At 29.7% G+C, this 18,757-nt stretch overlaps 1 protein-coding gene across 4 annotated transcripts in view; it reads right to left on the bottom strand.

Moving 5' to 3' along the window:
• Nucleotides 1–3,602: 3,602 nt before the first annotated feature.
• Nucleotides 3,603–18,757, bottom strand: part of LOC145326952 (band 7 protein AGAP004871-like) — a 108,921-nt gene continuing 93,766 nt past the window's right edge. For 3 of the 4 annotated variants that reach the window (XM_080170404.1, XM_080170402.1, XM_080170400.1), the window contains exon 13: nt 3,603–5,028. In XM_080170404.1, the coding sequence (XP_080026530.1) occupies nt 5,024–5,028 (5 nt within the window). In that variant the 3' untranslated portion in view covers nt 3,603–5,023. The remainder of the gene's footprint in view (nt 5,029–18,757) is intronic. The other variant, XM_080170401.1, reaches the window with a different exon arrangement.

Genomic DNA, 18,757 nt, shown 5'->3' with positions numbered 1-18,757 from the left:
AAATTCATGGCCATTGTTAAAAGCGAGGTATTTCTTCATTTAAGGCCCGTTTCTTATATTTAATATATGTATTACCCTTGATAACCTATCAAACACAAAAATCCGTCAAACTGAAAAATAATTTTTTGGCATTTGAAAACTCTGCTTATATTTAGTCAAATGATTCAATCTAATATGATAAAATTTCATAAAGCTAAGTTTTATCGTAATAAATTCATTTATTTATTGCTGACTTAGTATACAAATGAAATGAAAAAAATAACGGCCATTTCGTACTAAAATGTGTACACTTTTTATCTAATAATTTGATTGACTTTTTTACACTCTGTTTATATATAATAGGAATCTAGTCCTTATATATTTATTTCATAATTGTTTTATGTCATAAGATAATTTGCTAGGATAGATTAAGGATATACGGTTGGTTTTTAGAATAACATCGAAGTTTATTGTCTGAAATACTATGCAATAAATATTCATTTGTTTTAGTTTTTATAAATTTTCACGCAACCTCTTTTTCTTAAAAATAAACAGCAAACTGAAACTTATCTATAATACAAAGTAGAACGATGTCTGTCTGTCTGTCTGGTATCTCGCTAACCACTGAACCGATCGGGTTCTCCTTAACAGGGTACTTCTTATAGGTCCTGGAAAGGTTTATAACTTTTTTGAGGGAGGGTACCACTACTCTCCCAAGAGAAATCACCAAAAAAAAATTTTATGTAGAGACTTGAACGCAACAGAGACATTTAAAGTGCCACTAGAGGCCTCTAGGGGCATAGCCGCTAGTTTAAAATAAAGAAAAAATAGAGAATATTGTTAGATCTATATATGAAGGCTAAATTACACGTAGAATTTAATACTGACAGACAAACAAGCACACTCGTCGATAGATGGTGTTAGTTATTTTTTTAGCTAATTGCAAAAATGTCCGCAGGGCGGCGTTTTATTTTTATTATTTTTTGTTGATTTTTCTGGGGAGGGTGGTGGTACCCTCCCCCAAAATAGTTATAAACCTTCCCGGGACCTATGAGAAGCTACCCTGTTAAAGAGAACCCCATCCCCTCCCCTCCTACTGGATTAACGAACTGACCAATAAGCAGGTTCCATGTTAGCAAGCTAAATTGACGAAAATTTCCCCCCTCATCCATTAATACTTACATATATATATTAGAATCTTGTGAAGATTAATAAATTATCTATTTTTCTTTCTCTCTGTATCTTAAGGAGTAAATAACTAATTAATTATCACTGATAGTGGTTAATTAATCAATTAATGTATTTCCAATGTTAATTAACAGCGCAGACTCTTTATACCTAAGGTTTGTACGTTTATAGATTGTTAGAGAAATTCAGAGTATACGTTTATTTATGCACTATTATATGTTTGTGGGTTGGGTAAGGGGGAGTTGTGGATTTTTCTTTGAGGGGGTGTCTTAACCAACAACAAATGGCCTTTGTTTTTTTATTGTCCCCATTTTCTGCCTAACGGTTAATTTTATTTTACTTTTTATCCAGACTTCATTTATTGTGTAACTCTATTCTGTTTATATTTTCATGTTTGATTTATTGAGCTTGGTCTTCTTATTCTTGTTGTTTGTATCTAATAAAACTTACACATGAATGGATGTAGAATATACGTGAATGTTATGACAGGGGAATAATTATTGTTAATTTAGGTTGCTAATAAGGGCATTACTGAATGGTAAGTTCGTTCATTCAGAAGGTGGGAATGGGATAAAGGGGTTGGGTGGGGTAGATAAAGCCAGCTACGAGTATCACTTTATTAGAGTTCATGATAATCTGGTGTAAGATCCAAGTAATAATTAATCCATTTACACATGACCTCTACAATTAGTTATTTATCACTAATTATTATCAGGGACTCAAAGGAATAAGACAATGGCCGATAAATTCATGTACATTCCCTATGATGGTACATAAAATTACCCCTTCTATAGAATACAATAAGTGTTTGAAACGAGACAGCGTTAAGTGGCACCAAACAGACGTCAAACAATAAAGTTGGCCAACGAGAAGCCAGTATACACTGTAATTGACCAATGGTAAAATTTATACTGGCCTCTCATTGGTTATGACGTATGACGTCATTTTTATTGCCTCTTTACGCTGTCTCGTTTAAATGTTTTGTGAACCAACCAACGAAAATTTAATAAAAAGTCCCCAAAGTTTTGAAGCCAACAAATAAGAAAACCTTTATATAAAACATTGGGGACCAGTGTAATAAAAACCCCAATGTCCCCTCCCCCTTTGAAAAATCAGTATACTAGATGTATATAGATATGAGTAATTTTCGCAAAATAATCAGCCTTCTATTATAAATTCACGTTTACCCCAAAATGTTTCTGACCTACTGAAGGACATAACAAATTAAGCCTTACTACAAAAATGAAGGAGAAAGTTTTTATGGACACTTTTGATAATAACATAATTGAATATCAGCGGCGGAAAAGTTTTGGGTTTTACACCAAAACTATTAAGACAAAACATAAAAATAACAAGGATATTGTGTCCATAAGTAGCGCAGCAATAACAAAATTGATATATTATTCATTTGATGTTGTACCAGATTTTGTGTACTCTGATGAAGTAACAATTGCAGCTAGCTAAAATTACGATTCCTTTACCTTATACCGTCCAACCTACTGGATGAACTAACTGACCAATAAATGCGGTCAATAATAGCCAGCTAAACTGACGGCAAATTTCCCCTATCAGAAAATTCACTTATATCCTATAACCATGAATAACAAGCTAAATAGGCATTTCTAAATCTAAAAAGATGAGAACAGGAATTTTCAATGTAAAGACTATTTATCTACATAGTTGTGTGCATAAGGTTTTTGTAAGTTGGATGGAAAACCTTGAGGCTGAGGGGGTGAATAAAGGGGAAGGTGGGTCTTCCAAATTTCAATTTCATGTGGGAAGTTGACTCCCCTTTCTACATCCTTCATTGCCGGAATGATATGACCGTCATGTACCCTAATCATAGAGAAGCTTCGCTAATAAAAATAAAAGTCATAGAAAAATAATTTGATTTGTTGGGAACAACTTTCATTTTACAATAAGTGAAGCTGCTCATAGCTTTTATTTCTCTTTCTTTGTTTATTGAATTATTGAAAAAAAATTTCACATATAGACACCAACCTTGTCGTTTAATCAAGTTTGATTCGCCCCTTTGACTGTTACTGTAACAGTAAAATGAAGAAAGCATGGCATTTATTTGTCGTTGGACGAAAAGGAAAAAGTTTCAAGTGATGCATCTCTATAATAAAGTTTAAAAGTGACCATACCAGGAATCCCCTTTTTGAGAAAAATATAATATATTAAATATTTTATTAAATTATAATTTTCTTTCTTTTGTACGACTGTTTGATTTAATAAGCGTTGCTTTTAATGGATGCTAATGGAGGCTTTTAGGCGCGACTGCCGAGCCCTGCAAAAATGTATTCCAAAAAGCATGTTAATATTAAAGTCAATATAAACCCTTAAACTTTCGATAAAAAAATTACATTTTTAATGTGACCTTTACGGACTTGATTACTTGTAGAATAGCAGCGCTACTAAAAATAAATTAATAATGATATATCAATAATTTTATTATTATTTACTGAAAAAAATGTGCTTACAATATTATGATAAAATCAAATATTTCAAATAGTATTTATTATACATTTCTAATACAAAATTCAATAATGTAAATAAATCTAATATTGATATAATTTCTTAGAAATAAAAGTTATGAAATCAACATACTTTTTTTATTCAATTTAAAACAAAAATAAGAATTAATTAACAGATTGTATAAGAAAAAATATTGTACCATTAAAATTGTTTTTAAATATTTTTATTCAATATCATTGAGACTAAAAAAGTAAATACAAATATTTATTGCAGATATTTCAATTTTATTATGGCAGTTTAGTTTGGAAGGGTTTAAAGTCAGATAATCATGGATAGGACAATGAATAATGAATCTTTCCCAAAATATGATTATCAGAACTAGTTGGGGGAAAAAAGAGCAGGGGGGGGGGGGTTGGTAAAGAATAAAATAATTTTGTATTTTTTGTATTCTTCCTTTTTCATAGATAATTCTAGGTTACTAAAAGCAAAAACTATTTTATTAAGTTTTAGGAAAGATTATTATGTAAACAAATATCCTCTCTCTCAAGTGGCTAAAGGAAAAATGTATTCCATATCTGTTAGAATTTTTTTTTATCTTTTAGGTTTGGTTAAATATGGTACAGAAAAAAACGTCTTACTGTTCTGTAATACAGAATTTATAAATAAAACTGTTTTATTTAATTGAAGAAAAATAAAGAAACTTATTTTACAATTCCTTACAACAAACAAATTATTTTAAGCTTAATAATATTCTTAATAAAAAAGATATGATTTTTAATTATAAAATAATGATTTTGATTAAATTGATTTAGTCTAAAACATTTAATTAATCAATTAGCTATCTAGAAATTTTACATTATTATCAAAAAGATTTATTTGATATTTAATACTTAGATACTTCTATTTATTTTTAAAATTTCACTACATAAATTCATAATTTTACACACATTTATAGATATTTAAATATTGTCCTAAATTTAATCTTTTTTCATAAAAAGATAAATGCTAGACCAAAATGTATTGATTCTAAGGCTGTTTACAAAATTTTCTAGCATTTTAAATCAGCCTGCAATTCAAAATCTTTTTAATATAATTTACTTCAGAAAGTCACATAAAATTTTCAGAAAAAAATTGAGATAAAATTTTGAAAACAATTTCCCTATATTATAACAAAACAAGTTTATAATGATAAAAATGCTTCTTAGTACGAAGCTTATATTTCTAGCCAAAAAAAGGCTTTAAATTGTAACAACTGTCTTTTTTCGAAGATATTCTTTAAGATATTGGAAGATTTTTTATTCCAATTTTTTCAACTCCACATTATGAAACTAAAGCAACCAGTGCACTCGTTCTTTTCTTCTATATTCTGTCATTCAGCTTAGCCTGAATTAAAAAAAGAAACAATTAGTAATCTTTTCATGTCCACTGCATCCCCACTACCTGTTTAATGCCTAAGGAAAAAATATTTTTAGACATTAAGGAAACCTTAACGCTAAAAAGTATGCTTGTTGTCTAAATTGAATGTTAGAAAAACCGCCAAATTACAGAACTTGTTAATTATAACGCTTAAAACAAGGATAATCTAATTCATAAGTAGAACAGCTATAAAACAAACACATATAGAGAAGGTGCGCTACCTAGAATAAAAAATTGATAGTTAATATTTTATTGGTATATTTCTTTTCAAGATGCACTCAGAAATATGCAACTTGTAAAAGTAAAAAGGATGAAAATCTCCATAACTAGCAAAGCACAAAAATCATGCATTCACCAATGGACAAAGAAAGTTATTGAATGCCAGTTCATCGTTCAGTGCAGTGGCGTGCCAAAGAGGGATGTGTAAATACCCCCCTTAAAATCAATATAGGAAAGGCTTGACTTTCCCTTTTTTCACCCCTATGCTTTCACACTCCCGTAGTGAATCGCTGTGCAAAACACTGCCTTCAACATTAAATCAATTCAACTCGCTTGAAATGACGAACTTATCCTTTTATATAAAGAAGAAAGCTTTTTTTTGTCTGTGTCAAAGGATCTCGCCAACCACTGAATCAATATTTTTCTCCTTTGCAGGGAAGCTTCTTATAAGTCCAGGGAAGGTTTTATACTATTTCTGAGAGGGGTATCTCAACCTTTCCAATAAAAATTACCCTATTCCCCCCCCCCAAAAAAAAAGAAATTGTATTAGCCTTACTTTATAAAACTCAAATTTACAATTGGGTGGGGGTCGACTTTTCCACCCTCCCAGCTTGAGTGCACCTAGAGGCTTCTGGGAGCATACCCACTAGCACAATTATATAGAAGCTTTGATAGTAATGCTAGTAATTTTAAAGAATGTATTCAACACGTGTAAAAGTTGATTTTGCTGATAAAATAACTTTTTAGTAGAATTTACTTTTTATCCTTTTCCAATATTCTAAAATTTTACATTTTTTTTTGCATATAGTAAAATGTAAAAAGCTTCAAGTGGCCATTTTACATGTTTTTATCTATCTATTCAAAGTAGCAAAGCTACTAAATATGTATTCTTTTATGGTTTGTCATGTGGTCTGTCATACTGTAATTTTGTAATACAAATGAAACGTATAATTTTGACTCAACACACTAGGGGCGTAGTAACTCAATGGTAACGCACTGAGTTACGGTAGTGAGAGTTCGAGTTCAACCCTTTGGCTGTGTAATAAGGGGGATTATTGAGTAGTTCGGATACTCAATAGTCACGTATATACCATTACCCAAAGCTCCTCTGCGGAGGGCGTAATTCAAAACGGTGACTTAATTTGGGATACCTGACATACTAGGCTATTTGTCCTTGTGGTCGCTTTTATCTATCAATCATTCTTACTTTCAATATTTTAAAATTCAGCCAAATTTTGATATCAAATTTATGCTATACAAAAAGATATTAAAACAAAAATGACAATAAATAGATAGACAGGTAATAGGGTCTGTCATTTAAGCATAGATGTTTCTGTTTAGCTAGAAAAGTTAAATATAGATTGACAGTTAGGTAGCTAGTTGTTTTTAGATAAATATAGAAAAAAATACAGTAAATAGTTTTAGTTGCTTAGTTAGCTGTGATAAATATAGATAGAAAGTGCAGTATTTTATTGTATTTTTCTAGATAGCAAGGATAACTATAGAACTATATTTAGGTAGATATTTGAATCTGTTTAGCTAGCAAAGATAAATATAGAAAGATAGTTGGGTAGTTTGTTGTACCTGTTTAGCTAGCAAAGATTAATATAGATAGATAGTCATGAAGTGAGTTGTATCTGTTTAGCTAGCAAAGATTAATATAGATTGGTACTCAGCCAGTCGGTTTTAATTGTCTAGCTAGCACAGATAAATATAGAAAGATAGTTAGGTTAGTTTTTCTACCCAGAACAGATAAATTTAGATGGGATTGTTTATCAATCTATCCCAACTTAAAATGATATAACTCTATTGACCTTAGATAAGAAAGTGAAACAAAAATCCTTTCTGAAGTTATAAAATTCTTAGTATCACAATAAAGTTTCAATATTTATTAGTCTATCAATGTGCTGTATTAGTAGTATATAATATGTCTTTAGAACCTGATAGAGATGAACTCTTTAAGATTTTTAATGAAAACTTTTATATTTATACAAAATAGATAAATTTATCTAGGTTTTCAAAATAATTTTTAGTAAACAATTTAGAAATAGATGAAACTTTACTTAGTTGTGCTATTGATGTTTATCTATACTAGAAATAAGAATAATAAAGGATAAAACATTTAATGTATAACCCCAATTATGATAAACAAAACTTCAAACTATTAATGCTAAAGTTACATACACAGCTGGTATTTGCAACTTTATCAAGATTTAATTAAACCCATAACAACTTTAAGCCAACGAATGCGAGTGGGAGTGGTATAATTTTGAATCCTATGTTGCTTCCTCCTCCTTTGTTTAATCATCATTTTTTATGCTAAATTGTTAAAACACTGGAAAAGTTTAAAATTTGAAATCCTTTTGAAACTGAGAAAAAGAACTTAAGATTGCCAAAATATAATGAAATCAATCTTAATGTTTTCACTAACATAGATAGATATTTAGCAATTTGAATTAATTTAAAGTATTTAGTTTGTTTTCTAATTTTAACCCTTTTCTTTTAAATGTGATCGTTAACAGCAAAGCTTTACTATATTTGAAGTATGTACGTTAGTGCAAGCATGCATCTTCTCTCTCAGATGTACCCACAACTGAAGTAATTGGAAGAAAAAAAATCTTTAAATGTTCTTTCTATCTGTCACCAAATATATCATTTAGATTTGTATCGCTTATTGACTATCCTTTATAAATAAAAAATAAAATAGTAGATATAACTTCAGTTTCAAGCAAAAGATTTCGAAAATATCTGGTCTGATTAGGATATGCTTTCTAGGGAAGCTTTATACATGTCATGGGATGGTTTGAAGCCATTACCAAGGCTTTTCCCTATGAAAGCACCTAGATGCTAAGCAAAGCCGCTAGTAATAGATAACATAAATAAATATTGCACATATCATTTTTGTTTTAAGAAAAAAAAATATTTTTGTATGCATTTTATCCTATAGCATCAATATAGGTTTTTGTAGAAGCATAAATATTCTACAAATTTTTTAGTCAGTCATAATGCATATCGCATATTATTCATTGTATATATTCGCTTAATAGATTATTAAGGTTAAAACATTGCAGATCTTTGGTAGAAATTTTAAAAATCCGTCAACAAACAAGAATGTTTTGTTATTAACCCACAATATACATGACAATAAATCTAAATAGTAAGGTTTGTTCGTAAACATTAAGTGAGGGGATAAAGTGGCTCAAAATAATCTGACGTCATAAAAATATGGGATGAAGAGAGGAGGAGTGGGAAAGAAAACCCCTGAAAAAGGGATGGATAATCCCTCATTTTTATGACGTCACAGGCTGATTTTTTGAGCCACTTTGTCCCCTAACTTACAAACCACTGAACCAATTGTCTTTTCAGTTTTATGGAAGTTTGACATTAAACCCTGGATGCTTTTAGGCTATTTAATGTTTAATTTATAATTCAATATCTTAGGATGTTTACATTATAATTTACAGCCCTAGATGTTATTGGCACAGCCTATAATTTAGTAACACAGTATTTCAGCTAAAAAAAGATGAGTAAACTGTTATACATAAAAATTAGACGTTCTTGTTTTGTTGTTATTTTTGTCATATATACAATAATAGGATGTAACCTACTTTTTCTTCTTTCCTTATGTATGTTTTTTTTTTACATATTTTTGTATAATATATTCATAAAAATATAAATATTAAAAAACTAACAATATTTTGCATCCAAATAGAAAAACAGGGAATTTATATCCATAAGTATCACAGCAATAACAAGCTGATAATTTGTTACAGAATTGCACTCAATTTCAAGCAGTTTGTGTAAAAAGCATGGCTCGGCAGTCGCGCATCAGCATAAAGGAAATCAACCTTTTACAATTCTAAAAATCAGCTGGAAGTCTATATACTACCCAAATATGACAATCCCTCCTTAAAAATATATTCTAAGCATCCAAAAGGGTTTAAATTTGAGGCTTAGTCCCGGCTGACGCGCGGCTGCCGAGCCCTGATAAAAAACAAGGTATTTTAAGGATAAGACAATGGACAATAAATTAATGTACATCCGTTCCAATGATTATAAATATCAGACCTGGACGTTTTATCAAATATTAATTTATGTTTTTAGGTGAGAATAAAAAGTATTTTGTTTATTCTCTTTTTCATCTGTCAGTCAGAAAATGCACTTTTTCAAACGAAAGAGAAAAAGTAATAGGTTTAAACAAAAAAAAAATTTAAATGTAAATTTATCTAGTAAGAACTTTTTTAGAGGGTTCCAGTACCGATTAATATCCGCAGGATTAGAACCAGTTCTAAGCCATACTGAAAATCATGTATATTATCGTATCATATCCAGTTTTCTACAAATAATGAAATAAAAGTCATAATATTGAAACCAGTTTTTTTTTCTTTTATATATCCGCAGAAAGCTGTTTATGATACAATGCGGTAAATAACTATTCTATTATCATTCGTGAGTCAAGAACTTAAGGTAACCCTGTCAAAAAAATAATGCACACTCACAATAAATGATTTGGGAGATGTTTCATTACAAACCTTTTATCTTAAATATTTATGCTACCAGATTGACAAATTATGTTTGACACATTAATTAGGCGCAGAACTGATACCTCAATCCGTGAACAAGATATGCAACAAAAGAAAAGTGAAAGAAAACATATTCAAATAAAAACATAAGATAAGTATTAGGAAAAATAATTAGACATTTTAGTAAAATTTATGGAATTAAGCCACCCTCCACTTCAAATTAAATTTTTCAGGGGTTCTCCATGTAAAACTTGAATAATAACCTAAAACTATCCTATAAACAGCTACATAGAACAGGGAGACTAATTAGTTTAGCTCTACACGAGACCCTAAAAAAGAATACATACATCTAGCTAGCTTAGAATATTAGTATATCAGCCTAAGACTTTTTTGTTGTTGAAAAGAATACAAAATATCTTTTACACATTTAAATTTTGACCTTTATGCAAGCACAGCATTAGATAATATTTAAAGCAGGTTTTGTTTCTGTTAGAAGTGTAGAAGTTTGGCCTATTTTTAATAGTTATGTTTTTTTTGGTGTGGCAAAGCTATTCTAAAAGATTTGGCTGCATCACATAGGATGTAACTTTATCTTTCTTGTTTATTGGTGGATTTTAAAATAATTAATCAATGTCCCTAAAATTGAATTGGTCTATGGTTTTTCAAAATCAAATAAGATTAATTCATATCTAATTTTTTAATAGCCTTAAACCATCTCTGGATCAATAGAAGGCTTCCTAATATGAGCATAACTTATTTGGTATAGCTATTAAATTAGCTTATGCTAAAAATTACAATTATTAAGTTTTTTTGTTTCTTTGATAAGATCTTGTTAACCACTGAAACGATTGATTTCTCCGTTTTAGGTTTTGTAATTCCTGGAAATTTTCTGCCCTCTCCTTCCCTTTCGAATTAAGGGCTTCTATGTGCCTGAGGCTAGGCGCAGCCGTTAGTTCAAATTATATAATGTCTTTGATAATGTATAATTCCTAGAATTTTGTATTTTTGGTTTAAGTAGAAATTTACAAGACTTATATGTCTAGTAAATCAACATATAAGATATATTAGATTCTTTTGTTATGAAGAAAGTAGTTGGATGCTTGTATGTATGTGTGTTAAATTTTTCAAAATTGGTTGGTTTTTATTATTGGATTAAATCAAAGTGCTTAGACTGAGATATTAGTGGCATATCACTTTTAAAATATTTTTTCTTAAAATAAAAATACTTGCACGAAAGAATGACTTATCCAACATGGAAAATATAGAATTGTCCCTCTATTCTAAAACCTGTTGTACTTAGAGCTTCATTATATTCATATTAGCAATTTTATTGAAACTTTTTGATTTATTTGTCTGTCTGTCTCCAGGGACAGATACAGACATTAAAACATTTAATTCTCATTTAATTTTAATTCTTATTACACTTGTCCCAAAAATTTTATAACGCTTTCTTATTGGCTTAGAAACTTTGGGGAATAAAGTAAATTTTTATTGGTTGGTTAATTAAGTTGAATATTCAAACCGTTTCAACCACTAATTTTAATATACCACAAGGGTAATTTTGTATATCATTATTGGGGATGTACATTAATTTATCATTCATTGTCATATCACTTTAGATTCATGTTTAGTTCTTGGTTTTTTTAGGGAAATTTAACTTTTTAAAGATTTTATTAAGATTTTACCGAATTATTATACAATTTACAAAATTAATGATTAAAATTTATGAGAAAAAAAAGAATTTTAAAATCATGTTAGTCTATGTTTTAGGGTCTGTGCGTTCATTAAGATCTTTGAACGGCTATACGTATAGATATTGATACTAAAAGAAAACTATATGTTGGTTTAAAGCTTTTAACATGTAATAAACACCCAGAAACGTACAAGCCTTTCCAAGTTTTATAAGAAATTTAAATTACATAAAAACAATTTGGCCAGCTAACTCAACTTACTTATTAAGTGATCTTCTTTTTTACCTCGTAACACTATTATTAAACTTCCTATCGACATTAATGTCCTTGTCCTTATACTATTGAAGTAACAGGAAGTTAGTCTGTCTATCTCTGTGTAGCAAAAGATATCACCAACCCCTGAACCGATATGATTATATTTTCCAGTGAAGATTTATATTGGTTCAGGAAAGGTATATAACTATATTGGGGTAGGGTAACCTAACACTTCCAAGAAAAATCACCCCTAGAAAAAATGCATCCCCCAAAATTTAAGTTGAAAGTGGAGGACAATCCCCCCCATTTATGTGCGTAGCCACTTAGGGATATAAAGGAATAAGACAATGGCCGATAAACAGCCCATTGTCCCCTCTCTCTCTTGTACCTGCTAGCTTCATCATAAGATGAATATTTCTTTAAATTCTAAGAAATCTACACATTACACATTAAAAATTTAAATTTCCTTTGGTGCGGCTTACAATTTAAGTGGAATTAATTTTCAATGGCTTCCATTCCCTGCTAGGGTTATATAGTACACAAAGAAAAATAATGCTAGTCATTTTCTTTTCTGCCACTTGAAAATTGCAGTTTGATTTTGCACTATAGCAGGCTGCAATTGTTATCATCAATTATTAACGGTCGCCCCCCCATCCAGTTTTTTCTATCTTATTTTCTGTGTGTGAAAGATAAAGAGCCCAAACTGCTTGACTTTTTAAGTGTGGGTATGAGACATAACTGAGAGTTGAAATTTTTTGAATATCTCCATCCTGGCGGGCACAGGATGCCAGCAAACCTGGCAGGGTCATCCAGGTAAAGAGCAAAAATATTTTTTTTGACTTAAACAAAGCATTTCATCTTACCAAAAATCCTCTAGTAGTACATCCTCATATTAAATACAAGTGTTCAAGTTAATTTTAGGTTCCAGGTATGATCCTGCAGGTCCTGATCCTCCAGGTCTCCAGAAATCTTAAAAAGGCTCCTGTGGCCGCAATTTTTGACTTAGAGACTCCAAATTTCAAACTTAAGCTTATCTTACATGTTAACATAATGTATTAAAATTTCATAAAGATCCACCGCCGTTCTCCCGCCGACCGCCGACTGCGGCGGCTGGCAGCTGCCAAGTACAGCTGCGGCCGCTGAAATTATATTTTAATATTTCAAATATAAAATTTACATAAAGATAAACATTTTCTGCTAAAAAATTTTTATTCTAGCTTCAAAAATAAAAAAATTACAGCCGTTTGAAATTTATAAGTAAACAAGGATGACAACATCCATAAGTAGCGAAGCACAAAAAATTGTGGATAGGAATACGTATAAGTAGATTTAAAGTGTATTTATTAAAGTCAAGAATAGATTTATTGGAGAAAATAAACACGAAACCTTGTTTTATTTTGTATGATGAAGACGGTTAAAGTAAATTACATACTAGATGCACATATCAATGGGAAAAATATTTTGAAACTGTTAATGCAAAAAAGTTTTAGAATTTTTAAAAGATATGGGGAAATATGTCAAACATATAAAAATAGCCAAAAAAACCTGCTAAAAGGCAGTTTGGCTGCCATTGTTTATTTTCTTAAAACGCCAGAAATTTGATTTTAATATCTTTAACTGAAAACTTTTTGAAAATTGGACCATAAACACCAAAGATATGGGGGAAAATCTGAAAAATATAAAAATAGCCAAAAACCTGCAAAAAGGCAGTCTGACCATCATTGTTGTTTTCTTCAAACGACAGGAAATTTAATTTTGATATCTTTAACTGAAAACTTTTTGAAAATTGGACCATAAACACCAAAGATATGGGGAAAATCTGAAAAATATAAAAATAGCCAAAAACCTGCAAAAAGGCAGTCTGACCATCATTGTTGTTTTCTTCAAACGACAGGAAATTTAATTTTGATATCTTTAACTCAAAAATTTTGAAAATCGGGCCATAAACACCAAAGATATGGGGGAAAATCTGAAAAATATAAAAATAGCCAAAAACCTGCAAAAAGGCAGTCTGACCGTCATTGTTGTTTTCTTAAAATGACGGGAAATTTAATTTTGATATCTTTAACTGAAAAAATTTTGAAAATCGGACCATAAACACCAAAGATATGGGTAAAATTTGGAAAATATAAAAATAACCTAAAACCTGCTAAAAAGCAGTCTGACCGCTATTGATGATTAAAGGGACTGTGAACGTAAATTTTTCTCATCTTAATATTAAATCTTAACATTATCTCATTCATAATATCTCACAGATAGAGCAAAAAGCGCTTTTGTTTGCTTAAAAAACGGCTTTTTCCGACGATTTTTATAAGGTACGGGGAAAGGAAGAAATTTTCCGTATTATATAAAATGTGCATTAAATTGCTTTTTTCTCCCATTATAGCTAAAATTAAACTTTTTCACATAGTTCTAGATTTTTCCTAACAGTTAAGCTGACTTTTAACATAATCCTTGCTTTAATCCAATGTATAGTTACTTAGAAATTGATAAAATAAGCAATATTTTTTTATTGAAAACCAAATACAATAACAAAGCCAGAAACAGGTTTTTTATTAGTATCCAATTAACTTTAAATGGCCCATCTCTCGCCCACCTTTAATTACAAATTTGTAAATAATAAAGACGCAATATTTCTTTATAAACAGTCTGATAAAAGTGTAAACTAATTCTCCAAAGTGGGTTATTTATTGTTCAACACAATAAAAAAGGATATTATTATTTTATATAACCTATGAGATTCAACCCTTTGTAGACAGTGAGGTATTTTTTTGGTCAATAATACGAATTTAAAATATGTCTTTATTACCTAATTACTACGTTATAAAAAAACGAATTGGCAATTTTATAGCATAAAATAAATCCTTAACAGTAAGTAAATTGTTTCAACTATATATGACAAGTTAAATATCCCTACAAACATTATAAGAAACAAAAACGTTCAGATTTTCCCTGTTTTTTCCATTTTCCCTCTCAAAATACCATAAAATCAAGGCATTATTTCTGGATATTTTTGTGAATAGGACATTTTTGGTTGATCAGTGTAGTGAAATGTGCTTAGTAAATGTTAAGATTTGATAATCAGATGAGAAATTTTTACGTTCACACTCCCTTTAAGAGTTAATTGTGCTTCTTAATAATGGGAATGTTGTCAAAAAATTTCAGCTCTCTATCTTTTATATGAGCCGAGAAAATCACGTTTCCCCCAATTCATTAATTACGGACGGACGGACGGACGGACAGACGGACGGACGGACAGACGGACGGACGGACAGACGGACGGACAGACGGACGGACGGACATTGTGAATTATAGAGTAGCTTCGCTACTAAAAAGGATCTAAAAACAGAGGTTGTCAAATAAAAGGGTGAAGGAAGCGAAAATTGACCTTGACTTACTTAAGGTCGGAAATTCATCATAACACAGGGGACTAGCCCTCTAGCTCTAATAGAAACTGAGATAATAGGGGGGGGGCGTTCAACGCCCCCCCCCCCCACCCCGACTGATTAAGGTGCGGCAAGGGGCCCGACTGTAAGGGTTTAAGAATCACAAAACCTTTTAAAAATGTATGATGGTCTTTTTAAGCATGAAGCTAATAAGAAAAACGTTAAAATCAATATTCGTTTTAGCACCCCAACCAACAGTAAGTCTTTATAAGACTTGATCAAAATATGTAGAATAATGACTATTTTAATCACTAAAAATTCCACCCGCTTATCTTGAACAGAAGTTCAAAAACTTTAAAAACTAGGAATCGATCTAGCACCACAACTAATAAAGGTATCGTAACAAAACTTGATGGAAATATGTAGAGTTTAAACTTATTCAATCCCTGAAAATTCCAGCCATTCATCTTGAACAGGAATAGAGAAAAATGCAAAAACGTAAAAACTAGGAATCGATCTAGCACCCTAATTAATAGACAAGGATATTATATGACAGGGGAAAATTATATTTAATTTAGTTTGCTGACATGTAACTCGTTTATTGGCCAATTCCTTTATCCAGTAGGAGGGGAGGGGACAGGGTAAAGTGAGTGGAAGGGAGAATCTTTTTTTAAAGTCCGCTACAATTTTCATTTCATTAGATAACATGAAAATCTGGTGTAAGAACCAAGTAATAATAAATCCTATAGAAGAAATGACTTTAGGTCATATGATAAGTAAGGTTAAAACCTTACTTTAGTAAGTTCTATAGTCTTCTGTTTAAATAAATAACACCATATTATCTGGCTATTTGAGTTAGTTATTCTACAGTCATATTAAAAGATTTTAGTCTAAAGAAATAGACTTTCATGTAAAATATCCCTTTTCATAGATATCAGGGATTTAGGGAAATGTTAATTGAATTTAATAGTATAATTTTTATGTTATAGATGCATTTGTAATAGTTTTTTTTTTATCGATTATGTATTTTAGTACATATTATCACATTGTATTTATTATAATAATATACTATCTATGTAATCTTTTATGCCCCTTAATTTAATTACCCTTGATTCCACAAAATCTGGTAATGTAGTAAACATGTCTTATTGCGGGATTAAGAGTAGTGGAAATAAAGAAAAATAGTAAACTAATAAGTGGAAGGTAAGTTATCCCTTGTTCCCTGAGAATTAATGTGCATGTGTATGTTGTGTATGTGTTCCTAGATTATTAGTATCCCTTATTCCCTGAGAATTAATGTGCATGTGTATGTTGTGTATGTGTTCCTAGATTATTAGTATCCCTTATTCCCTGAGAATTAATGTGCATGTGTATGTTGTGTATGTGTTCCTAGATTATTAGTATCCCTTATTCCCTGAGAATTAATGTGCATGTGTATGTTGTGTATGTGTTCCTAGATTACACTCGGCAAATAATTTACCCATTACTTCACAGTGAAATTTTCCCAGATTTTTTATGAAAAAAATAAGAAAATTGTATGAAAAAAAAAATATTTTTTTTTATGTAATAAACTATCTTACATAAATATACTCATTTTAAATGCCTCTATTATCTGTTTGAATGTCTCCCTTTATTGAAGTATAAAGAGGAAAGTATTTTTCTGAATAAATTTTATTAAAACTTCTACTTTTTTTCCACTGATAATATTTGTTTGTTTGTTTACTCTGTTGATTTGTATGATAGATATGATAGATTAATATTTGTGCAGATTTACCTATATAGTACATATTATAATAGATAGATATATGGATAGATATAGATATATAGATGAGTAGATAGATAGTTATATAGTTACATTTATTAGTAAGTGCACATTTACCTTTATAGTATTGTTTACAATTTAGTTTTGTATATATCTTTGGACGGTTTTAGGCTATCACTGGCCTTTACCGACCCTCCCTAAAGGCCAGGGGTGATTAAACTAGAATTACATATAAAACATATATTATAGATAGATAGATAGATAGTTGGATAGATGTGATAGATTAATATGTTGAGATTTACCTTTATATTATAAATACATAAATAGATAGATAGATATATATATGGATAGATAGATAGTAGAATAGATGTGATACATTGATATGTGCATTTACCTTTAGCGTACATATAAATAGATAGATAGATATATGGCTAGATATATAGTTGCATTGAAGGATGGACAGTTACATATTATACTTGTAGATTTTTTTTCTTCAGATTTACCTTTATGGTATATATAGATAGATAGACATATTAATATCAATCTCTCTATCTATCAACATGTAAATAGATGGATAGAAAGATAAATAGATTTAAAGATATATGGATATAGATATACTGCAGATTTTACTTTTAGACTTTTATGTGAAAGGGTTAATATAAGTACACTTAGAGTATAAGAAACTAAATATTAGATATAGAGAATAAATCATCTTTTTTTAATAGAATTGAAAATGAGAAAATAAGAAACAAGGATGACAACATCTATATGCATCATAAAATAAATGGTAAAATTCATAATGAATCTTTAGACAAAATTTAAGAAGCCTATCTAATAAAGCGGCCTAGATAATCCCAATTCCCTTACAGATTTAAGTTATTAATCTCTTTTCCTAATAACTCTATAAATATAAAGGGAAGTACTCATAAGAAAGGAAATCAAAGAGGGTGAGTTTTCATCAAAGGGATTCAGGAATAGGTCTTCAGGAGAGAAATGAATACATCCTTTAAAACCTATAGTTTTCTATGATAGAAAGACAGTATCAACAATATAACTATCCATTTATAGTTATCTATGATAGATAGACAGTATCAACAATATAACTATCTATTTATAGTTATCTATGATAGATAGACAGTATCAACAATATAACTATCTATTTATAGTTATCTATGATAGATAGACAGTATCAACAATATAACTATCCATTTATAGTTATCTATGATAGATAGACAGTATCAACAATATAACTATCTATTTATAGTTATCTATGATAGATAGACAGTATCAACAATATAACTATCCATCTATAGTTATCTATGATAGATAGACAGTATCAACAATATAACTATCTATTTATAGTTTTCTATGATAGAAAGACAGTATCAACAATATAACTATCCATTTATAGTTATCTATGATAGATAGACAGTATCAACAATATAACTATCTATTTATAGTTATCTATGATAGATAGACAGTATCAACAATATAACTATCTATTTATAGTTATCTATGATAGATAGACAGTATCAACAATATAACTATCCATTTATAGTTATCTATGATAGATAGACAGTATCAACAATATAACTATCTATTTATAGTTATCTATGATAGATAGACAGTATCAACAATATAACTATCCATCTATAGTTATCTATGATAGATAGACAGTATCAACAATATAACTATCTATTTATAGTTATCTATGATAGATAGACAGTATCAACAATATAACTATCCATTTATAGTTATCTATGATAGATAGACAGTATCAACAATATAACTATCTATTTATAGTTATCTATGATAGATAGACAGTATCAACAATATAACTATCCATCTATAGTTATCTAT

Source organism: Acartia tonsa, chromosome 8 (genome assembly GCF_053477335.1).
Source record: "Acartia tonsa isolate MP-2025a chromosome 8, ASM5347733v1, whole genome shotgun sequence".
NCBI lineage: Eukaryota > Metazoa > Arthropoda > Copepoda > Calanoida > Acartiidae > Acartia > Acartia tonsa.
Note: the sequence above shows the minus strand (reverse complement) of the source record. Positions and strands in the feature narration are given on the sequence as shown.